The sequence below is a fragment of the Pelophylax lessonae genome (assembly GCF_965119305.1).
Source record: "Pelophylax lessonae genome assembly, chromosome: 7".
In the NCBI taxonomy this organism is placed as follows: Eukaryota; Metazoa; Chordata; class Amphibia; order Anura; family Ranidae; genus Pelophylax; species Pelophylax lessonae.
In genome coordinates, this window is record NC_138774.1 from 54592536 (window position 1) to 54617581 (window position 25046).

At 42.8% G+C, this 25046-nt stretch overlaps 1 protein-coding gene across 3 annotated transcripts in view; it reads left to right on the forward strand.

Moving 5' to 3' along the window:
- Positions 1 to 25046, forward strand: part of SPTBN4 (spectrin beta, non-erythrocytic 4) — a 353544-nt gene that overhangs the window by 235296 nt on the left and 93202 nt on the right. For all 3 annotated transcript variants that reach the window (XM_082262860.1, XM_082262861.1, XM_082262862.1), the window contains one exon: positions 21209 to 21433. In XM_082262860.1, coding sequence (XP_082118986.1) covers positions 21209 to 21433 — 225 coding nt within the window. The remainder of the gene's footprint in view (positions 1 to 21208; positions 21434 to 25046) is intronic.

Consider the following 25046-nt stretch of genomic DNA (forward strand, 5'->3'; position numbering starts at 1 on the left):
AAAGACAGGAAGTGGGGAGGTTTTCAGTGACTTCTTGTTCTAACGCCCATCATGAAGACAGGAAGTGAAGGTAAATCTCTAAATCTGGGATGCAAAGTGGGAAAAAAAAACACGAAATGTATGTTCAATTATTTCCTCACCCTATTCAAAACAAAGAAAGTTTTGGCTGTAGTTGTCCATTTGGCGCAATTTAGGTATGTGTGTGTACCATACCTGGTCAGTCCCTGTGGAAGCTGAAAATCATACCACAGTGATGGCTGCTGACATCTTGGTCCCATGCTGAGCAGTTTCCCTGCCACACCTGTGCTGTTCAGAGAACTTGTCGCATTCTCCCAATGACTGTAAAGCGTTCTCTGATTAGATGTGGTGGAGAGGTAGTGGTGATGTCCACCTTGTCCAATCACAGAACGCTTTGCATTCATTAAGAAAATGAGAATTGTTCTCTGAATGGCGCTCTTGTCAAGCAAGTTCCCACTGTGTGCACTAATCAGCAGGGCAGCTGCTCGACACGAGACCTGAAAGCCAGCAGCAATCACTGTAGCTGCGGTGCCTACTACAGTGATTTCCAGGGAGGTCCTCAGGGTTTGGACAGTTATGACACATGCTGGAAGTCAGCTCTAAGTAAATATCCATGGTCTTATTTTTTTCTTTCATGTATCTTATAATGTTTAAAGAAGTTAAGGTAACCCATGTTATTCCACTTGTTATCCCACCTAACAGCTGTTACAATTCTCTGGCAATCCCTAGACGGCTATTTTTCTAGCCAAGATATAAAATAATACTTCCAAGATGTCTCTGGATTTGTTCCTCGTTGCTATTCAAGTTAACAAATTTTATTGTCATGTATCACCTGCCTTGTGTTGGCCTTTGGCCAGATAATTATTTGATGTGATCTGTATCCAGTCAGTGGCATATCTTCCTTAGTACCCGATAACTCTTATTTTGTCCATTGTGGATACTGTCTTGCTGTCATAAAAATATATATATATATATATATATATATATATATATATATATATATATATATATATACAGTGCATTGCAAAAGTATTCGGCCCCCTTGAACTTTTCGACCTTTTGCCACATTTCAGGCTCCAAACATAAAGATATAAAACTGTAATTTTTTGTGAAGAATCAACAACAAGTGGGACACAATCATGAAGTGGAACGAAATTTATTGGATATTTCAAACTTTTTTTATCAAATAAAAAACTGAAAAATTGGGCGTGCAAAATTATTCAGCCCCTTTACTTTCAGTGCAACAAACTCTCTCTAGAAGTTCAGTGAGGATCTCTGAATGATCCAATGTTGACCTAAATGACTAATGATGATAAATAGAATCCACCTGTGTGTAATCAAGTCTCCGTATAAATGCACCTGCACTGTGATAGTCTCAGAGGTCCATTTAAAGCACAGAGAGCATCATGAAGAACAAGGAACACACCAGGCAGGTCCGAGATACTGTTGTGGAGAAGTTTAAAGCCGGATTTGGATACAAAAAGATTTCCCAAGCTTTAAACATCCCAAGGAGCACTGTGCAAGCGATAATATTGAAATGGAAGGAGTATCAGACCACTGCAAATCTACGAAGACCTGGCCGTCCCTCTAAACTTTCAGCTCATACAAGGAGAAGACTGATAAGAGATGCAGCCAAGAGGCCCATGATCACTCTGGATGAACTGCAGAGATCTACAGCTGAGGTGGGAGACTCTGTCCATAGGACAACAATCAGTCGTATACTGCACAAATCTGGCCTTTATGGAAGAGTGGCAAGAAGAAAGCCATTTCTTAAAGATATCCATAAAAAGTGTCGTTTAAAGTTTGCCACAAGCCACCTGGGAGACACACCAAACATGTGGAAGAAGGTGCTCTGGTCAGATGAAACCAAAATCAAACTTTTTGGCAACAATGCAAAACGTTATGTTTTGGTGTAAAAGCAACACAGCTCATCACCCTGAACACACCATCCCCACTGTCAAACATAGTGGTGGCAGCATCATGGTTTGGGTCTGCTTTTCTTCAGCAGGGACAGGGAAGATGGTTAAAATTGATGGGAAGATGGATGGAGCCAAATACAGGACCATTCTGGAAGAAAACCTGATGGAGTCTGCAAAAGACCTGAGACTGGGACGGAGATTTGTCTTCCAACAAGACAATGATCCAAAACATAAAGCAAAATCTACAATGGAATGGTTCACAAATAAACATATCCAGGTGTTAGAATGGCCAAGTCAAAGTCCAGACCTGAATCCAATCGAGAATCTGTGAAAAGAACTGAAAACTGCTGTTCACAAACGCTCTCCATCCAACCTCACTGAGCTCGAGCTATTTTGCAAGGAGGAATGGGCAAAAATTTCAGTCTCTCGATGTGCAAAACTGATAGAGACGTACCCCAAGCGACGTACAGCTGTAATTCTTTACATAGCGTTTTCACAGCTGCTGTCTGGATATTGCTAGAGAACTGTGATATGAGAGAGGGAGCAATAAAGAACTTTGTAGAGGTGTTTGGTATTGGAAACTGTTTACTTTTTACTTTCAATAAGTTTTTATTGAAGCATGTTAGTCACATGTACAACTGTATGCACCAAAATTAGAAAAGAAAATAGAAGTACAGACATCGGGCATCCACACATAGGGGCGTTAACCCGCACCCGATACTGTTAATAACCATATTTGCACATACATCGTGTAAGATGATATATAGCATAACAGGGTGAGCTAACAGTTAGCGAATTTTTATCATAAACTGAGGGTAAAGGGGGAACTGGGGAGGGGGGGGGGGGGTTGAGTCTTGGAAGCACCACCATTAATTACCGTCACAATATTACAGCTAATCTACTCTATCGTGAAAGCCCATCCAACCATGGGGCCCACAGGAAGCTGTTTACTTTTTAAATAAACAGAATGGTAAATTTTAACCACTTGCCGCCAAGCGACATACCCGTATGTTGCTAGACTTTAAGTGGTTATACCGGGAGCAGCTTCAGGCATCATCCTGGGACCGTGTTTTAGAGCCGACGGTCGGCTCTCTTGTAAAAGCAAGTGGCTAACTAGCTCCTAGATTGCTTTTACAAGCATCGAGAGGGGATAACCCCTCTCCCTCCTGCTTCCTTCAACCGCTTTAGCGGGATCTCCTGTCCCACCAGGTGTCACAATTGACTGCCGGCTGATCACAGAATCGAACAAAGACTGGATCGGCTTTGGTCGGCTCTATAATATAGTAGCCCGGAAGCGAAGACCTTACATCAATTTCAGTTTACCCGGATGTAAACCCCACCATTTTTAAAAATAAAAAGCATTTGATCACACCTATCTTGGTACACGCAATACATAACCCAATTTTAAGTGAAATAGAAAAGATGATTTCACGCCGAGTAAATAGATACCAAGCATGTCACTCTTTAAAATTATGCACGCCCGTGCAACGATGACAGCAGATGCCAGCTATATTCATGCAAATATCATGTGACATAAAAAATTGCAAAACGCACCAATTTTAGTCCTGGGGGTCAAATGGTTAAAGATGAAATTCAGATGCTGTGGAAAGTGGAATATACTGTATATTTGCTAACCAAGCTGTAAGAAACTAACTAACTGAACTAATGGATTGTATTAAAACATTGTTTTGTACCTGCTGAGGCTGTTCAAGTCCTAAACATGCAAACAAATTTCTCTCCTACAGGCAAACCTAAAGGCGGTGCTACTTAGCTACAGTATATATATGAAAAAATACTATATTGGTGTTAGAGTGACATAAGGTGATTGCAGCAAGTCTGTGTGTGTATGTATGTATGTATGTATGTATATATATATATATATATATATATATATATATATATGCCACTTCTAGTTTAGGGTGTAGCTGCACTGGAGTAAAAAGGGTTTGTCTATCCTACTTTGCTGCTTCCTCTGTCAAACTAACCACAGAGCGTGGAGAATAAAAAAATTACAGGAACAGTCTTTGTATATCTCCTAGTCACCCGTTTGCACTGCAGGTCACACACTTGCTATGTCCACAGCGTAATCTAGAGGCTGAAAGGGGTATGCGCAAGTTATTCATATTAGAGAGGTTGCAGAGTTTTAGAGATTTTTACTTTCGCTGTTACATGCTGTAAACAGTCATGCCTTATATTGCAATAGAGACATGCAATATCTCTTCTGAAATAAACTCAACTTATGTACTTGTTCACAGTGATCCCTGGACTGTTATCTGAGCTGCGCATGCGCAGCTCAGTTTACAGCAGCCAGCCTTATCTGTGTGTGCCGGAATGCTTAGCTAGTGACGTCATCTTATACCAGCCACGGAAAATGACCAAGAACCGTCACACCGGAAAATGCTGGTGCCGGCGAGGGACTGTTGAAAAGATGGGTATTAACCCTTTAGTTCCCATTTTATGACCCTTTGTATATGCATGCACTACTTCACCTGCTTCCTGTTTCAAAAGATACAGCCTAGAAGGAAGGTTCATGCTCAACTAGGTAATTTGTGACAGAGCAACAGAGAAGCAAAAAAATGTGAGTATGTGTTGCTGGGGAAGGTGACATTAAAGTAAACCTGTTGCTGAGCCATACATGGGCAAAGCACAGGTTTTTTTTAAGTTGCTATTAATATCAAATACAAGGTAAGCCAAATGGATTGTGTAGCATTGTGATCAATCTTGGCAGCGATAAAAAGATTGATACTTTACAGATTTGGAAAGAGTCTGAAGGAAAAAGCTTCCCCTGTGCCCAGTTAATGCTACCTAAAACATTTCTTGGCTGGGCAGACCTTAGTCACCTTCCTCTCTGGTTTGTCCACAGTGAAGTTTTTGGATTGCTGAAAAGATGTAATGGTTATGGTGGTAATTCTCTTATTGCACTCTAAAAGGCTCATAAAAATGAGGAACATTATTGTGAAAAGTAGCCCTTTGTCAAAGAGAGATACAAACCCTGTCACCAAACTAAAATATCCCAGAAATGCTGTACAGTACCTGTAAAGAGGGAAACACATACCCTTCCTGCTGCCTACACTCCTAAATGCTGCTCCAGTGACAAGGAATTTGCAGTGAAGTTTTTCTGAAACCAACACCCATGGGAGTGTTGATTTTCATATGCCCCCCCCCCTCAGTGCTCCCCTCTGAAAGTGTTGATTTCCTATTTTCCCCTCAGTACTGACCCCTGGGAGTGTTGATTTCCTTTCCCCCCTCAGTACTCACCCCTGGGACTGTTGATTTCCTATGTCCCCCCCTCAGTACTCAGACCTGGGAGTGTTGATTTCCTATGTCTCCCCTCAGTACTCACCCCTGGGAGTGTTGAATTCTTATGTCCCCCTCAGTACTCACCCCTGGGAGTGTTGAATTCCTATGTCCCCCTCAGTACTCACCCCTGGGAGTGTTGATTCCCTATGTTCCCCCTCAGTACTCACCCCTGGGATTGTTGATTTCCTATGTATCCCCTCAGTACTGACCCCTGGGAGTGTTGATTTCCTATGTCTCCCCTCAGTACTGACCCCTGGGAGTGTTGATTTTCTGTTTCCCCCCTCAGTACTCACCCAGGAGTGTTGATTTCCTATGCCCCCTTCAGTACTCACCCCTGGGAGTTTTGTTTTCCTATTTCCCCCCTCAGTACTCACCCCTGGGAGTGTTGAATTCTTATGTCCCCCTCAGTACTCACCCCTGGGAGTGTTGAATTCTTATGTCCCCCTCAGTACTCACCCCTGGAAGTGTTGATTCCCTATGTTCCCCCTCAGTACTCACCCCTGGGATTGTTGATTTCCTATGTATCCCCTCAGTACTGACCCCTGGGAGTGTTGATTTCCTATGTCTCCCCTCAGTACTGACCCCTGGGAGTGTTGATTTTCTGTTTCCCCCCTCAGTACTCACCCAGGAGTGTTGATTTCCTATGCCCCCTTCAGTACTCACCCCTGGGAGTTTTGTTTTCCTATTTCCCCCCTCAGTACTCACCCCTGGGAGTGTTGATTTCCTATGTTCCCCCTCAGTACTCACCCTTGGAAGTGTTGGTTTCCTATATTCCCCCTCAGTACTCACCCCTTGGAGTGTTGTTTTCCTATGTTCCCCCTCAGTACTCACCCTTGGAAGTGTTGATTTCCTATATTCGCCCTCAGTACTCACCCCTGGGAGTGTTGATTTCTTATTTCCCCCCTCAGTACTCACCGCTCCCTCCTACTGACCCCCTACGCCATTACAGGATGCCTAGTAACTTGAGGGTCGCCAGGAGGAACCATGGAGAGCTATGGGAGACACATGAGTTTGACACTCTTGGAAATGTCTGTTTTAGACAGAGCTTTCTCTTCACTGGAGCAGCATTCAGCAATGGAGGGCAGCAAGAGAATTAAGTTTCTTATTTATGGAGACAGCTCCTCTGTGGAATTGTTTGGTGTCCGGGTCACTTTAAGAAACATCAGATGTACACATTCTCAAGTCCTTGACATTACTACAACTCTGACCTTTGGTCTACTTTTTCAGTCCCACTGTTGAGTGAGTACTTTATTGTCTGGTTAAGCTAGGGGGTAGGACAGTGGGGAATGCCAAGCCTATAGTTTTTTTTTTTTTTATCAAGAAAAAACTTTATTAAAGTACATAAACAAAAACATGACACAGAAACAGAGTCCAGAGCATACTCAATACAATCTACAATGCTCAAATGCATAGAGAACATACAGCGATAGCATAACAACCACCCAGTGAATACCACCATAAACAGGGGAGGTAGATAGAGGTCCATCCCAGCCACCCTCCCCGCCCCTGCCCCTCAACAAAATATCCAGGGAAAAGCTTAACATGGGATAGCACCCAACAGGGCCGTGTTCCCCAGTCCTCACACCACCCCCGCCAAGATATTGTCAAGTACCAGGTCCACCGGGGCCAGGCCCGGCACAGCCAACCATTGAGCCCACAATCTCTCAAATTTACCAGGGCTGCCCCTACGTTGATAGATATATTTTTCTAGTCGAAGTGTGTCTCCCATTGCGGCAACCCATTCTTTAACCAAAGGGGCCCCTGGAGAAATCCAGTGCCGCAGAAGCAACTTTTTCGCCTGAAATAGAGCCCTACCAATGGCCTGCAGAGCCGGCACCTGGGCCTGGACTCCACTCAGGATGCCCAGCAAGCAGACTTTAGGATCCTCCGGCACCTGAACCCCGAAGGCCCCGAAAGTGTCGTGAGCACATCCTTCCAATAGACATGAAGCTTGGGGCACCGCCAGAGGAGATGCAGCAAGTCACCATGATCCCTCATACACCTGCCACAAGTGGGAGAGTCTCTCCTACCCATCCTATGCAACCTGCCTGGAGTGTAATGAGTCCTGTATAAAATGAATAACTGAGACAATATCTGAGCCACATTCAGGGAGCTCAACTGCACAGCCTGTAGGGCCTCCTCCCATTGCTCATCCTCGAATGCTCCCACATCCTTCTCCCATTGGGGGACCATACGAAGTGGATGCCGGTCCATAAAGGAACCCATCAATAGAGAATAGCAATGCGAGATAAATCCCTTAAAGTCATTAACTGTGGACATAAAGTGGAATATTGGTGAAGGGGAATTTACCCAAATGTCGTCCCCCGTCTGGGCCCTGATGGCATGTTGTAGCTGTAAATAGTAGAAATGCATGAACTGAGGAAGAGGAAACGCCTCTTGCAGTGCATCAAAGGAACGGAGCACTCCATTGCGGAATATATGTTTCAGATGGGAGACGCCATACCCCAACCACTTAGCGCCATATGGCAGCGTAGCCAGCTCAGGGTACCTGGCATTCGCCCAGATAGAGCTAAAAGCAGTATATCCCACTACCTGCTGCAGTTGGCGAGCCTTGTTCCAGGTTTTTTGCATGAGGACATATGTTGGAAATCGTTTGCTAGATTTCCCCAGCCTTAGCGATTCCAAATGGGCCGCTAGCTCCCCTCGGCCCACAGTGTGGGCCAGAAGGCCTGCCACCGACCCCTCCCCCTTCTCACTCATGGCCCGGGCAATATGCTGAAGCTGTGAAGCTAAGTAATACAGCCAGGGATTAGGTACCGCCAGGCCCCCCAGATCCTTGGGACGCTGAAGGTGTTCTAAGTTTATTCTGGGATTCTTAGATAGCCATAAGAGGGATCGAAAGATGGAGTTGGCAATTTGAAACAATCGCAGGGGGATGATTACGCCAAGCCTATAGTTTAATCAAAGTCTCGTATTTTGGGAAGTATAGGCCATGGTTCGTGGGCCTCCCCAGCACACACACAGGTTGCTTTGGACCAGCTTGAAAGTACAAGTAAGCAATGCACCTTGTGCTCCACTCATTAGTAGTTTGTCTAATATTGTTTTCCTTACATGGGTTTACATTAAAGTAAACTTTTCCAAAAATAACTACGAGGGCATTCATTGTTAACCTCATGAAAATGCTAGCTGCCTGGATGGTATGCAGACACACTGACTGCATTACTTTGAGTCTGAACTGAAATAAGTAAAAGTAAACAAAAATCCCAAGTTCTTATCTGCATACTTCAGTTAGGTTAGCACTCCAATGTACTGAAGCAAAGGGGCAGCATTATAGCCAGGTAACTAGCATTTGTAGAATGAGAACCTGGCAATGTCAGTGCAGCCTGCGCCCTGTTACTACTTAGCCCTCAGAGATCATCTAATCTACCCACTTCAGCCTATCTCTGATGCATGTTTAGGTTTTGTTTGCATCTCATACAGTGTACCATGACATGTTCATATTTAGTTCTACATGAGTAAACGGTTCTTTTTTTTAATGTACATGTTTCTCCATCTTTTGAATACTGCTTGAACCTACAAAATGAATACTTCCATACTGGGGCTGAATATAAAAACTGGATAAAAAGAAAAAGTAAAACTTTTTCAATCTTCCCATGTCTGCATTTCCATCTGTGCTCCATTAGTTCTTCTCCGTTTTTTTTTGGGTTATTTTTATTTAATATTAGGACGAGGAGGGAGCCATGCCGCCAACTAACCTAAAGATCAGAATATCGTACAAAAAAAAAAAAAAAACACTTTCGAAGCGATAGTACGATAATCTGATCGTTAGTACACAGCTTTCGTCCAAAATTTTCTGGAGGGAGAAACACAAAAGTTTTTCTCGTATGTAACCAGATTGTAGGATTTTTGTTTAATCAGTACAGTTTTCATCCGAAAATACAATACAAACACATTATATCACTTCCGAATTTTTATTCTGTCTTATGAGAATTTTCTTACTTTTGTAAAGTATTTGTTTTGGATACGAGACTAGTATGCAAAAAAAAAAAAAAACAGGTGATCATTTGTCCGATAATCTCATTGTGTGTACTAGGCTTAACTTTAAGTGCTACGATGGTATAATTGCTGTGTCACATGTTTTTTATTTTACTTGTGCCATCGACATGTATTTGGTTTATTGTTTGTCTATGTAATATGTTGGTGGGTCTGTGCTCACTTTCCTGTCCTTTTCAAAAACTTAAAAAATAAAGAAAATAATAGTTTCTCTTTCTTTCACTGATGGACAAAGCTCCATGTCTTCTAGACCATTGGGCTTTATGCTGCTCTCTCTAGGAGTAAGACTAGGCAGAAACATTTTTGGTTACACCCCTGAGGCAGTCCCAGAGGGTATACCATCACTTCCTGCTGTAGGACTCCATTTTTTTCTGCCTAGTCAGGAGTAAGAACCTGACTCTCTGCTGGGATCTGCAGTCCTGGCATTTTTTCTTTTTAAATGGAATGTTTTATTTATTTTTTTTATTATTTTTGTTCCTGTGTGATCTACAATCAACTTGTTCCTGTGGGAACTACAATCAACAGCCGGACTGGGTGACACACTGGATATTCTAGATCTTTATGGTCTTCCCAGTCTGGCCTGCGAGTGCGTCCCAACTTTTACCTCCGTGCTAGGTTGGCCGCGACATAGCCCCACTGGTCGGGGGCTGGCTGGCGAGTGAAACACCTCGAGAGTCGCATAGCCCTTGTCACGATGGCAGTCACGATCGGAGTCACAGCATACTTCAGGCCCCTTCCTGTGTCCTCCCTCCCCCTCATATCCTTTCCCCAATCTCCACAGTGGAGTTCCCCTGCGTAGGTGCCCTCACCTGCCCCCTATCTTCCCCCCTTAGCCCCTCTTAGGGGGCACGGGTGCTGCATTGGGTAGGGGGGGCTTGTCTGGTGTTGGGCCGGAGAGTGGTGGGTGGGTGCCGCTATCGCCCTCCCTTTTTGGAGGTGTCCGTATCTGGGTGCTGCGGGGGGAGGCCCCTCCTGGTGCATGATTCTTTTTCCCAGAGGGGTCCCATGCAGTGCCGCCATTTTGCCGTGGATTCTGCATTTCCAGCTTCAGCGGCCATGTTTGTGTAGTCCAGCAGCCATGTTTTGGGTTTCCCATCCCATAGAGAATATAGGCAGCCATTTTCTTGTAGTCTGAGTGCGATGATGTGCTGCGGGGGTCTCTAGTGTCAGTGTCGGTGATTCCTCTTATTTTTCCATCGCAGTGTGTGGCTGTTTAGCGCTCTTCAGCTCTAGGGTGGTGAGTCTCTGGGGGTATATGATTCTTCCTCTGCTATATACAGCGCCGCGGGTCCCTGGTTTTGTTTTTTTTTTGGGGGGGGGGGGGGAACAACTTTTTTTCTTGTTTGTGCACTGTGCTGCTCCGCTTAACCCCTTGTTGGCAATGAAGCATTTTGAAGCATGTATAACCACCTGACCCACTCCTGGAAGCTGTAGGACCCTCTGTCTGCCCTGGCGGCCGTGACGGCAGCCCTGCAGTCACTTGTATCCAAAGTAAATATGGCCCTGCAAAGGAGGCCAAGCAAGAAGTGCCCCCGCCTTCACCTGTATCCTCTGCCTCCTCAGAGTCTGAGGTGGATTTGACCACCGCGGACGAGAGTCAGCCCACTGGGTCCGCATCCACGCACGCTGAGTGCTCTAATAGTGAGGATGAATCTTTCTCCGCAGCCGCGCATGAAAAAGCACTAGTGGAGGCCCTAATTGCATCCGTGTGGGAAACTTTTAAGTTGGAAGACTCAGTGGATCCTGAGTCGGGGACGCCGGTGCAGTTTGGCACCCGCAAATCTTCCAAGGTGACTTAAGGTGTTCCCCTTTTCTGCCTATTTTGACAAGATTGTCACAAGTCAGTGAGGTTCCCAGAAATGCATAATTGGAATACCTAAGCGCTTCGCTAGGAGATATCCCTTTGAGGAGTCGCTTCTGAAGAAACTGAGGGTTCCACAGTCTGTGGACTCTCAGGTTTTGCCAGTGGATGATTCTCTATCCTTTTAAGGATCCCGTGGAAAAGAGAGCTGAGGCTTCGGTCCAGTACTTTTTCACCATGGCTGGTTCAATTTTGAGACTGGTGATTGCTATTATCTTAGTATCTCAGACCTTAACAGAATGGGCAAAGATTTTACGCCAGGATCTGGAAAGGAGTCAACACCTTCCTGAACTGGCGGATCAGTTGATCCAGGGGTTAAAGTACATTTGTGATGTATCTTTGGATGTGGCCCCCTTGGCCAGCAGGGTATCTGTGATGGCGGTGATTCTTTGCCACATGATATGGTTGAAGTACATATCATTTGAAGTCCTTCCGTCCATCTGGATTGCAGGAAAAGGGTTCGTGATCCACCTGTAATTTTGCGGGAAGCTCCAAGGGACCCTGGAATGGTAAGTCCAAAGCGGGCACTTCTGGTTCCACTGACAAGCCTTCACCATCCTAAAGGGGCGCCCTCACCCGCATCAGGGGTGGGAGACCTCTTTGTCTTTTTCCGGATCCATGGACCTTGCTCATTCAGGACAGATGAGTCCACGAGTTGATCAGTTTGTTTACTAGATCGTGTTTCGGTCCTTGCCTCCTACAAGATTCTTTCTTTCCAACTTACGCCTGTCTCACAAGCGGCTACAGGGCCTATACGGGGCAGTGCAGGACCTGTTAGCACAAGGAGTTATTTTGCCGGTTTAGAACGATTTCAAGGTTTTTTTTTTTTTTTTTAAATCTGTTTACAGTTCCCAGGAAGGAAGGCAAGGTTCGTCCAATCTTGGATCTCAAGGCTCTGAACCACTTTGTGCGGGTTCAGAAATTTCGGATGCAGTCCATTCGCACGGTAGTAGTTTTCCTTCATCAAGGGGATCTTCTGGCTTCTATCGATCTCAAGGAGGCTTACTTTCATATTCCAAAATATGTCGGGCATCCGCGTTTTCTTCCTTTTGCCGTGGGCGAGGAGCATTATCAATTTATGGCATTACCTTTTGGTCTCGCCTCAGCTCCTCGGGTGTTCACAAAGATTTTGGACCCAGTTCTGGCCTTGCTATGACAGAAAGGAATTGCGGCACTGGGTTACCTGGACTATCTGCTTCTGCGTGCAGAGTCTTCCTCGGCTCCAGAGGCCGGCTTGGACATTACTGTGCGAACAGAAGTTAGGATGGACGCTAATTTTTCAGAAATTGGCACTGACTCCATCCACCAAGCTGGACTACTTTGGTCTGACGACTTCTCAAGCTAAAGGATGCCATTCGTCTCCTGTTGTCCAATCATCGGTCGTCGCTCAGGACTTGCATGCAAGTGTTGGGTCTGATGGGTTCCACCTTCAAGGTAGTTGTTTGCGCAGTTCCATACCAGACCTCTGCAAAGGGAGATTCTGTCCAAATGGAACAAGGATCAGCTGTCTTTGGACAATTTGATCCTGGTCGGGGTTTGAGGGAGTCTCTGCTATGGTGGCTCCACTCTCCGGCCCTTCCTCTGGGAAAATCCTTTCTTCCCTTGTATTGGACTGTGATCACCAAGGATGCAAGTCTGTCCAGATGGGGAGGTGTCTTGGGAGTGTACTCGGCCCAAAAGGTTTGGACTCGAGAGGAGTCCAGGCTGTCGATCAACATCCTGGAAATTCTGGCGATCAGACTTTGTCCGTCTTAATGGACGGATCTTCTGCAGAGACGCCCTGTGTGGATACAATCGGACAATGCTACAGCTGTGCCATATGTCGATAATCAAGGGGGCACAAAGAGTGCCCTGTTGGCCCTGGAAGTGGCTGGTATCTTAAGGTGGGCAGTACTATATGTTCCGGCCCTCTCTGCTGTGCACATTCCAGGGATAGAAAATTGGCAAGCGGACTATTCACCCAGAGGTGTTTCATGAATTGTGCCTTCGGTGGGAGACCCCCGATGTGGACCTTCTGGCCTCCTGCCTCAACAGGAAGGTGCAGAGGCTTGTGTCAAGGTCTCAGGATCCTCTGGCAGACGCCCTGGTGGCCCCTTGGGGTCAGTATCGTCTGATTTACACCTTTCATCCAGTACAACTTCTGCCGAGACTGCTACGCAGAATTGAGGTAGAAGGGATTCCAGTTGTTATGGTGGCACCAGATTGGCCTCGCCGGTTTTGGTACGCAGGCCTGGTAAGGCTGGTAGCAGATGTCCCTTGGAAACTTCCTCTCAGGGAAGATCTTCTGCCTCAGGGACCAATCTTCCATCCTGCTTTACAGTTGCTGGCTTTAACGTCTTGGTTTTTGAAAGCCAGGTGCTAAAGGACAGAGGGCTGTCAGGGTCGGTGTATCCTACACTGTTGAAAGCTAGGAAATCTACCTCCAGGAAGGTTTATCATTGAGTTTGGAAGATGTACATTACTTGGTGTGAGTCTCGGGGGATTTTTCCCCATTCCTTTTCTGTGTCTTGCTTGTTGGAGTTTCTACAGTTAGGTGTAGATCAACGTTTGGCTCTGGGCACCATCAAGGGCCAGATTTCCGCTTTGGCTATATTTTTCCAAAGGCCGTTGGTGGTGAAGTCCTTGGTTCACACTTTTGTGCAGGGAGTTCGCCATCTGGCTCAGCTGCTGAGATAGATCCCTGTAGCCTCCGTGGGACCTCAATTTGGTACTGTTGGAGCTTCAAAAGCTTCCCTTTGAAAATATTCAAGAACTGCCTCTGCTCGCTCTGTCACAGAAGGTGACATTCTTAGTCGCTATTACTTCCGCACGTAGGGTATCGAAGTTGGCTGCGTTGTCCTGTCGTTCGCTTTACCTGGTGATTCATACAAAGTGGTGTTGCGACCCTGTCAGGCGTTCCTTCCTAAGGTTTTCTCTGGGTTTAATTTGATTGAAGATATTGTGTTACCGCCCTTATGTCCTAAGCCGAAACATCTTAACCACTTGCCGACCGCCGCACGACTATCTACGGCGGCGGTCAGCCCCTCACAGGCAAAGTGACGTAGGTCTACGTCACTCGCCTGTGAGGGTTTAGGGAGCGAGCGCGCGCCGCCGGAGGCGCGCTCCCGCTCCCGCGTGGTCACGGACCCCCCCGCGCGCGTGACCGGCGGACCCGATCGCCGCCGGCCACTCTGCGATCGGCGGGGGAGAGGGAGAAAGTCAGGCAGCTTGTGTAAACAAGCTGCCTGTCATTCTCCTCTCTGTATGAGAGCTGATCACATGGATCTACTATGTAGATCCATTGATCACTCTGCATACAGTTGAAGCCACAGCCAATCACAGTTAGAATCACGCCCCTAGGGACACACACAGCCCCTCCCTCTCAAATAAAGCTAACCCCTTCACTACCAGTGTATTTTTACAGTTACAGTGCATATATATAGCACTGATTACTGTAGAAATGTCACTGGTAACCCCAAAAGTGTCAAAAATGTCAGTCAAGGGTCTGATCTTTCCGCCGCAATGTCGCAGTACCGCAAAAAAAATCGCAGATCGCCGCCATTACGCGTTAAAAAAAAAAACAACAAAAATGACAAAAATCTTTCCCTTTGTTAGTAAACGCAATAACTTTTGCGCAAACCAATCAAAATACGCTTTTTGCGATTTTTTTTACCAAACATAGGTAGCATAAAACAAATTGGCCGAAAATATTAAAAAATTTTGATTTTTACATTTTTTTTTGGGGGAATTTCATATAAAAAAAAGGGAAAAATATTGCTATTTTTGCAAAATTTACGCTCTTTTTTTGTTTATAGCGCGTGATCAAAAAATCGCACAAGTGATCAAATACCGCCAAAAGAAAGCTCTGTTTGTGGGAAAAAAAGGACGCCAAATTCGTTTAGGTACAGCGTCGCACGACCGCGCAATTGTCCGTTAAAGTCACGCAGTGCCGAATCGCAAAATACCCTCTGGTCGTTTAGCAGCCAAATCCTCCGGGGCTTAAGTGGTTAAGGAAATTGCTTTACATTCCTTGGATGCGGTCAGTGCGATTTGGGTGTACCTGGCGGTGACTGAACCGATTTGAAAATCTGATTCTTTGTTTGTTCTTATGGATGGACCTCGTAAGGGGCAGGCCACATCTGCTGCGACCATTTCCAAGTGGATCAGGCAGATGGTGGTGCAGGCCTTTTCTATTTAGGGTCAGGTTCCTCCTTTCCCTGTTAAAGCGCATTCTACGAGGGCACTTAGTGCCTCTGGGCCTTCTGTCATCAGGCGTCAGTGGTTCAGGTGTGCAAGGCGCCTACGTGGTCGTCTGTATACACATGTACAAAGTTTTATCGGCTGGATGTACTTGCATCTTCGGGTGCAGCGTTCGGCCACAAAGTTTTGCAGGCTGTGGATGCAGAGACTCCTGCTTCTTGAGGGTGTAATATTTTTCCTGGTGGTGAGCTCCAGTTGTTCCTTGTTGTGCTCCTGTTTTACCTGGTGAGTTATGTTTAGCCTCGTTGGGAATTATATCTCTTGCTGTGCTTTTCCCACTCCTCATATTGATACTGCTTTGGGACATCCCAATGGTCTACTCTAGAACACATGGAGCTGTGTCCGTCAGTGAACGAAAGAGAGAGCTGGATTTTTGTTTTACCATAAAATCCATTTCTCTGAGGTTCGCCCATCTGTTGGGTTGAGTTATGTGTTCTTCTGACACTGCTGTTACAAACTGAAGTCCTATAGCAGGAAGTGATGGTATACCCTCTGGGACTGCCCCAGGGGTGTAACCAAAAAGGTTTCTGCCTAGTTCTACTCCTAGAGAGAGCAGCATAAAGCCCAATGGTCTAGAAGACATGGAGCTGTGTCCATCAGTGAATCTCAGAGAAAAAGATTTTAGGGTAAGACAAAAATCCAGTTTTCTATTACGGCAATGATTGATAAAATGTACACGTGAAATACATGTACAACATATGTTTACTGTTTTACCTGTCAATGATTTTTAATTTTGGTCAGCCATTCTTGTTTGCTTCAGAAGTCAGGTCTTTGCTTGCTGGATAGAAATAATGATGCTCATTCACTGTCTAGTGTGGTGGCTGGAGGTGGTATTTTCAAAATGATTGATTGATTGAAATTCTGTACAGCAAATCTTGTGATTCCCAATAAAGCAAATACTTTTCACACAGGTAACCGTAACGATATATGTACTTCCACTGTGTATTTTAATTTCTGCCCAAAGTTTTGTTTTAAGAGACCCTATTTAAATACAAATATAAAATGTGGGTTGCCTGAAAAGAAGAAGCCTTTATACTCACTTGGCCTTATACTTGCCTGCTTACCTGTCCAGCAGGTGTTTTCTTCAAGAGATACCTGCACCTCTGCTATTCAATACATTCATAGGTTTTAAGATGGCATGTCCCACACTGTGTGCGGTGGCTCCTCATGCCAGCAACAAAGTCATTACGGTGTTGGGTACTGGCATGGCGACCAGTTGAAGGAACCACAGCATACAGTGGGGACACTCTATCCATAGTGCCTATTACTGTCAGAAGCAGTATTGTTAAGTCTTAAAAAAAAAAAGTGTATTTGACTTGCTGCCCGCCGCTGTGAGGATTAGTCTACTTTTACAGTCTGCTTACATTTTATTTTTTCAACCAGGTGATAGGGTTGCTTTAAACATTGTCAGTCAGTGTTTCTTTGCTCCAGTTTTTTATAGGTCACCTTGTATGTTCGTCCAGGGAATTTTGTTTTGCTTTCAAGAATTCACCATTTTATGTTGTCATTCACAAACAACTCATTCTCCCTTTACAGCAGCATGACGCAGTGTTCATCCCAACTTCACAGTGCAGTTTGTTGATCAGCCCATTGCCTGGTCCGTGGTACAGTAGAGTTTTTAGCTTTTTTACCTGTCATCTTCCATTTCCATTCTTTTCTTGTCCTCCTTTTCCGGTTCTGGACTCTTCCTTCTGCCTGGCTGTGCAGTTCTTTGACTTGTTTGTTTTGTCCTCTTTTAATTTTAGAAGTTTAAACATAGATTTGATATATTCATATGAAATCTTAATATTAGAAAAGAAAACATTTGTTGCAGGTGTATCCATGACTGTCAGGTTCTTCTTGCCTTTCTAATAAAAAAGAGTCCAGCATAACCTGTATACTTGCTATATAAGCTGCCTGTCTTGTCTCTGTCATTTCTACACTTCCTCTGAGTCATTAAGCTCTCTTTTTAGCACAATAGCTGCAAAACAAATTTGAAGTTTGCCCCTGCTGACGGCAGGTGGTAACTATGAAATATACAGATGTTTGTAATTCTTGCTTATCGGATTTACAAAATAAAAGTATATTTTTAATACTGGACATAATAAAAAAAAATTAAGAATCTGTCTTTATGTTGACATAGTTATATTGAAATAAACTGAAACACCCCCCTCTCCGTTTAAAAACCCCTCATAGGTTTTTCTCTAGTGCTTATTTTTAGTCTTTTTTTTTTACCCAAAGCTGGGATGTTTTAGTAAAGATCTATCTGCTTACAGACAGCAGTCCTCTATGCAGTTGTACTCTGCTCTACATTTCTCAATGTCTTTTTTCAAATGGGACTTCTAATAGACAAGAAAAATGATGTTGGTATGCACATAGCCTTGAATGTAAACCCCAGATTAAGAGAATATATGAGGGCAGCTGTATTATATATTGGGGTTCCTATAAGAAGAGACCCAATATGCTCCAAGGCCTAACCATGAAAAGATACTGACCATAAAGCTGTAATATTAGTCATGCAGAACCAAAAAGCATTGCCATTGGGGACCTATTAGATTTTTTGTTGCCTGACCAGCTCTGAAGAAATCTGTTCTGGAGATGATTTGGTTATTATAGTAAGCACCAAGACTCCAGTTGTTATCTGCGAGCCCCGCATTGTGGAACAGAGCTGTGTTTATTGAACACTGAAAGAAATGCACCAAGGCTGGAAATGTAAGTAAAGCTGGTCTTACACATGTAGAATTTAATTTGAACCTTTGGATGAGAACATATAAAAAAGTTAATCGATGGTGCCTTCATGACTCAACTAAGTTCATGACTCAACTAAGTTCAAATTACTTTTCTTTCAAGTACCATGTCATTGTCTCGATTTTCGTTCTACTCAGTTTTAGAGTAGAACAAACCTTCTACTTTTGACAAGTGCATGCGCATATCCCTAGTAATGGTTTTTCTCATCTGGGATAGAATAGAACAACTAGAAATTCATTCAATTCGACAAAAATTTTCCATCCTTATCCTTTGATTTTTTTTTTTTTTTTTCTCCCATTCTGCTCACAACTGATTGTGGAATCATCCCCTTTACTTTTAGATAATCAAATGAGAGTGCCACAATAACTCAAGAGCTATATGTGCTTACCTTTGATCTTAAACAGATCATGGCTCTTGAAATATTAAAGGACCACAAATCATATCTGCATTCCACTTTTTGGCAGAGCATTCTGAAACCTGCAGTGTCGAAACCACAGGACAGTCTACCTGTTGCAAAGCTTCTGTAAATATTCTAGTTTTCTAGTTGTTTTATAAAATTATAAGGTGTTAGCTGTGTACTTTAGCACCAAATCACCTACTTTTTTCTGGACTTCCAAATGGAGCAGCAATTCTTTGGGATATGAAGAGTATCAGCCTATACATGGGCAGAATAAAGGGTTAGTTCACTTTTACCAAAAAAACTGCCAATACAGGTAAGGGGTGCCTATAGACAAACCAGAATGTGCAGCTGTGACGAAAGTTGGATAACAAACAAAACTAGAACGGTCATGGGACTTTATATGAGGCAGGTCACTTTTAAGAAATAATACATAAAGTACACAATTGTTTCAAATGTTTTGTAAAATCATTCTAAACATTCCATAATCATAAAGTACATGATAACAATTTCCGATTTACATTGAGAACATCTGATAGGAAGAGCTGACATGTAAAAAATTCATAGATTATAAAAAGAATACATGTTGAATGCATAATTGACACAGGTATCATAAACAGAACATCTTGGCATCCTAAGACTCTACGTGTTTTGTGGATCAATGTCCACTTCATCAGGAGTGTGATGCAAGAAGGTATCTATAAATGTAAGTTCGTCCGATGCCCCTCTCATCCCCCTTTAGACGCTCTTGCTCCTTGAGCTGACTTGCAAGTACTTGGGTTTCTGGCCACCCAAACCGCTGTTTGTCTTGTTTTTCTCCCCTTTTTTTAGGGAACTATTTATTACTATTTCTTATACATATTTTTTCCTATGCTTATATACATTTATAGATACCTTCTTGCATCACACTCCTGAAGAAGTGGACAATGATCCACAAAACGCGTAGAGTCTTAGGATGCCAAGATATTCTGTTTATTATACCTGTGTCAATCATGCATCTATTTGTATTATGTACCAATTCAACATGAATTATTTTTATCAACTATTAATTTTTTTACATTACAGCACTTCCTATCAGATGATCTCAATGTAATTGGAAATGATCATGTATTTTATGATTTTACAATACATTTGAAACTAATATGTACTTTATGTATTATTTCTTAAAAGTGACCTGCCTCATTTAAAGTCCTATGACTGGTATAGTTTTGTTTGTGTGCACATTAGGGATGGAGGCATGCCACTGTGGATGCTGCAGAGTCACAATCTTCCCGCTAAAGTTGGATAACGCCTTCGCTATAGATGTAGACTATTTATGTACCTCCTGAAGCATGGCAAAAAAAACTACCAGAGATGGCATTATACCATCCTGCCTTGTTAATAGTACATTGCTAAGACACTCTCAGCTATTACTGCTGGAACTTACCATCACAGGAGTGAGCTTTTAAACCCTTGCACATGTGTGGTCAACCATCTCCTCTGTCACATCATCGCTGAGCTCAGGGGAGAGAGAGTGGGTGCAAGAGGGTTGAATTGGCTGAGTGTATCCAAGCAACGTCCTAGCAACGATCCATGATGGAATGATGCCATCTCTGGGAGTGTTAAAGGAGGGTACGTTTGAAAGTATATAAATGACCTACACCTATAACAAGAGCTTTATTTAACTTTGTTTTCATTTGCAGGCGCCTCTTACCTGCACGGTCAAGTGTTTTATATAAGGTGAACTAACCCTTTTATAAGCTGTGGGTTAAATAAAGGTGATGACAAATGGAACACATATTGTGCATAGGACAGTGGGAGTAATTGTACAGGAACTGCATATGTATGCTGATGTGACTCTCCTAAATATTTCATTTTGTTTGATATCTGAATAGATATTTGTAGGCCAGTGTTTCTCAACCTTTTTTGAGTCAAAGCACCCTTTAAAATGATGCAAAATATTGAAGCACCCAGTTCTAAAATGTAAAAAACTAAACTAAAAGTTTTAAATAATGCAGCAACATCCAAACACGTAGGACACCCAATGTTAGAGCTGATTTTATTCCTCCACCCTTGCAAATTGTTACTGCTTAATATTCCAGTGTTTCTCTCTTCCCTCACTGTCTCTCCTTCATGCAGTTAATGTGACTCCAGTGCTGACAGAGAGGGGCACAGGAGGGGCAATCAAGGATGCTGTGTAGGTGCTCAACATCCCCCTTATCAACTGATGGTGTCATTGGATGTTAGGATGCTGGAGACTGGAAGGTTGTAGTGGTGCACAATGAATACCAGTGGCTTTGTGTAACTAAATGGCAGGCTTTATCCACCATCTGGCTTGTATACAGTTTTTGAGCAATTTTGAAACATTTTGCCATGGCACCCCTGAAAAAACCTGAAGTCACCCCAGGGTGCCTGGGCACCCTGGTTGAAAAAGGCTGTTGTAGGCCATACAAATCAGTGGCATCCCAAAGATTGGCCAATTTTCAGCAGAGATCTAAAACGTTGTCTCTGTTTATATATGAGCATGTTAAAATGTGATTCTACTGGGATCTGTTGGCATCCAGAGTGTGTTGTCAGATTTTGTTGTATGCCTATACACATAAGCAGTACAGGGTTTGTTTTAATGAAATGCATCTAGCTGAAAAAAGTAAACAGTAGTGATTTCTATACAACAGGCAAGTTCTTTGTGATGCGTGTCTTTGACCTAGAAAATTCTCCACGATTCTTGGCTCATACTTTGCACCCTCCCTGCAGACAATGGAGTCTCAGATGGAAGAATGGTACAAGGAGGTGGGCGAGCTACAAGCGCAGATTGCATCTCTTCCAATGGATGTGGCCAGCCAAGAGGCAGTGGATCAAAAGCAGAATGAAGTGGGAACTAGGATTGTGCGGCTAATCGAGCCATTGAAGGAGAGAAGAAGGATTCTTCTGGCCTCTAAAGAGGTCCATCAAGTCACCCGGGACCTGGAAGATGAAATTGTGAGTTTTTAGGACCTTTATTTATTAAAGTGCTTGATGAACTATTTGTGTTGCCCCTAGAAGCCATATGTTTATTCTGCAGTGAGAAAAAAATAGAAGGGATAAGCTGATTGGTCCCTATAGATAAAGAATCTTTCTTTCTTTCTTCTGATACTGAATCCCCATGGGATATGAACTGGCTGGTCCTTGGGAAGTAGTATCCGTGGATGGATATATGAGTTATTTTTGTCAATGTTCTAAATTTGTGAGCTGATATTGAATGTTTTGGATGTGTAGCATTGCTGTGAAGAGATCCTCCAGCATGCTGAAAATGAAATTTTAAGCAGAAAATTGTTCACACAAAGTAGCGGTTTTAAGAAGAAAATGAAACAATCCATCTACAGACATTCCTATAGTAAAAACAACACAAATTAATGTTTTCTGCTTGCGAAACCCTTTGATGGAAAAATAATTTAGGTTGGCAGGATATCCAAACATTTCTATCAGCTAGTAAGCATTCAGTTATTATTATATGTAGACTGTATGAATGATTAATCAACAATTTTGATTTCAATCTCTAAAGAATTCCACATTCCTACTGGTAAGAACTACAACTTGGTTGGAAAAAAATATTCAGCATAATTTAAAAGGTGACTTAAAAGGTCAGCCAACTAAAATTACTTTTAACAACTGTAATTTAGATGTGAGCCAAAATTTTTTTAAGAAGGCATCAGTTTGTTTATTAAGCTACTTTTTAACAAACCTAACAGAATAGTTCATATACAAAGTGTCCAATTGCTTTCAAATGCTGTTCCTCTGTAAATCAATCAGTGATGTCTCTTTTTCAAAGTACTCTGTGCTCAAAGTGCCAAAAAATTGTATACATATGTTCCCTTCTGTGTTTCTTATCCTCCACCGTGCATCACAACCCTACTTGTACAGTGGGGATCGAAAGTTTGGGCACCCCAGGTAAAAATTTGTGTTAATGTGCATAAAGAAGCCAAGGAAAGATGGAAAAATCTCCAAAAGGCATCAAATTACAGATCAGACATTCTTATAATATGTCAACAAAAGTTAGATTTTATTTCTATCATTGACACTTTCAAAATTACAGAAAAGAAAAAAATGACATCTGCAAAAGTTTGGGCACCCTGCAGAATTTATAGCATGCACTGCCCCCTTTGCAAGGCTGAGACCTGCCAGTGTCATGGATTGTTCTCAATCATCGTCTGGAAGGACCAGGTGATGTCAATCTCAAAGGTTTTAAATGCCCAGACTCATCTGACCTTGCCCCAACAATCAACACCATGGGATCTTCTAAGCAGTTGTCTAAAAAACTGAAACTGAAAATAGTTGACGCTCACAAAGCTGGAGAAGGCTATAAGAAGATAGCAAAGCGTTTTTCAGATGTCAATATGGCAGTCATCAGGAACAGAGGAAGTTAAAGCAAGATCTGTAAGACCAAGAAAAGTATCAGACAGAACAGCTCGCAGGATTGTGAGAAAAACAATTCAAAACCCACGTTTGACTGCACAATCCCTCCAGAAAGATCTGGCAGACACTGGAGTTGTGGTACACTATTCCACTATAAAGAGATACTTGTACAATTATGGTCTTCATGGAAGAGTCATCAGAAGAAAACCTCTTCTACGTCCTCACCACAAAAATCAGCGTTTGAACTTTGCAAATGAACATATAGACAAGCCTGATGCATTTTGGAAACAAGTTCTGTGGACCGATGAGGTTAAAATTTAACTTTTTGGCCGGAACGAGCAAAGGTACGTTTGGAGAAGAAGGGGCACAGAATTTAATGAAAAGAACCTCTGTCCAACTGTTAGGCATGGGGGTGGATCAATCATGCTTTGGGGTTGTATTGCAGCCAGTGGCACAGGGAACATTTCACAAGTAGAAGGAAAAATTGATTTAATAGAATTTCAAATTTTGGATGGTAACTTGATGCCATCTGTGAAAAAGCTGAAGTTAAAGAGAGGATGGCTTCTACAAATGGATAATGATCCTAAACAGACCTCAAAATCCACGGGGGATTACATCAAGAGGCGTAAACTGAAGGTTTTGCCATGGCCCTCACAATCTCCTGACCTCAACATAATTGAAAATCTATGGATAGACCTTAAAAGAGCAGTGCGTGACAGATAGCCCAGAAATCTCAAAGAACTGGAAGACTTTCGTAAGGAAGAATGGGCAAAGATACCTCAAACAAGAATTGAAAGACTCTTGGCTGGCTACAAAAAGCGTTTACAAGCTGTGATACTTGCCAAAGGGGGCAGTACAAGATATTAACTCTGCAGGGTGCCCAAACTTTTGCAGATGCCAATTTTTTGTTTTCTGTTATTTTGAAAGTGTAAATGATGGAAATAAAATCTAACTTTTGTTGACATATTCTAAGAATGTCTAATCTGTAATTTGATGCCTTTTGGAGATTTTTCCATCTTTCCTTGGCTTCTTTATGCACATTAATACAAATTTTTACCTGGAGTGCCAAAACTTTTGATCACCACTGTACACTCAATAGATGACCATGATCTCTTTAAAAAGAGTATGGTGGAAATGCACTTTTCCCCCAAGGGGTTAATAATCCTAGGCTGCAGCTTTTCCACTCCAGGGTAATTATTGCCTTGGAATGCCCACCATAGCATTTCTAGGCATTTTAAAGAATACCAAAATAAAGATGCCAGTCAGTTTAATTTTGATGGTATTGATAGAGTGGAAGGTCACTAGAGGTGAGAAAACAAAAAACAAAAAGTTTTACAAAATAAATATATTCTAATACTTTATATCTCCAGAAGGCCTACGTTTAGAGGTTGATCTAAAATGCTTTGACATTTTTTAAAACTAAAAAAAAAGTAAATATTTTTTTAAAATATTTTGTTTTTAAAAATTATTTTTTTGTTTCATGTATAAAATGTATAGATTGTATGGTTACAATAATGTCTTGCAGTAATGTATAAAGTGCCATGGGAATGCTGCCAATTAGATATATCCAGTTTTTGTTTAATTAGGGGACAATACATGTGCAGATGTTGGGAGGAGATTGTTTAGACTCAGGAGTATGGAGGGCTGTTTAAATTATAAGAAGTGTGGGAATTATACTGCAGCAGCACATGGATGGGAATAAGCGGCAGCATATGACCTGAGAAATGTTCAGTTTTAGGATTATAAATTGTAATATGCAAATGTGGAATATAAAATTAGGGTAGGTAAAGAGCTTCTTGTAACGCCTCCTGAAGACGTCATGTGACGAAACGTATGTCAGGGGCGGAGATACAGGAAGCTGTTTGTGCTAAACGAGAACCTGACACCTGGAAGTGGTGAGATATTGAGGACGGTTTGTGCTCGCACTGAGAAATAGTGGGGCTGGCTGTTTATACAAAGCGATTCAACCCAGCTGCAAGGGGAATGCACTTTATAATGTAAGCACATACAGTATATTGATGGTTTTATGAGATTTTATTTAAATAAAAAAGGTTTTACACTATTAGAGTTCTCTCTCTTCTGTTTTATGGTGATAATTACCCTGGAGTAGAAAGGTTGCTGCCTAGAATTATTACCTCTTGGGGGTAAAAGTGCATTTTGACCATGCTCTTTCCAGAGAGGTCATGGTCATCTGGTGAGT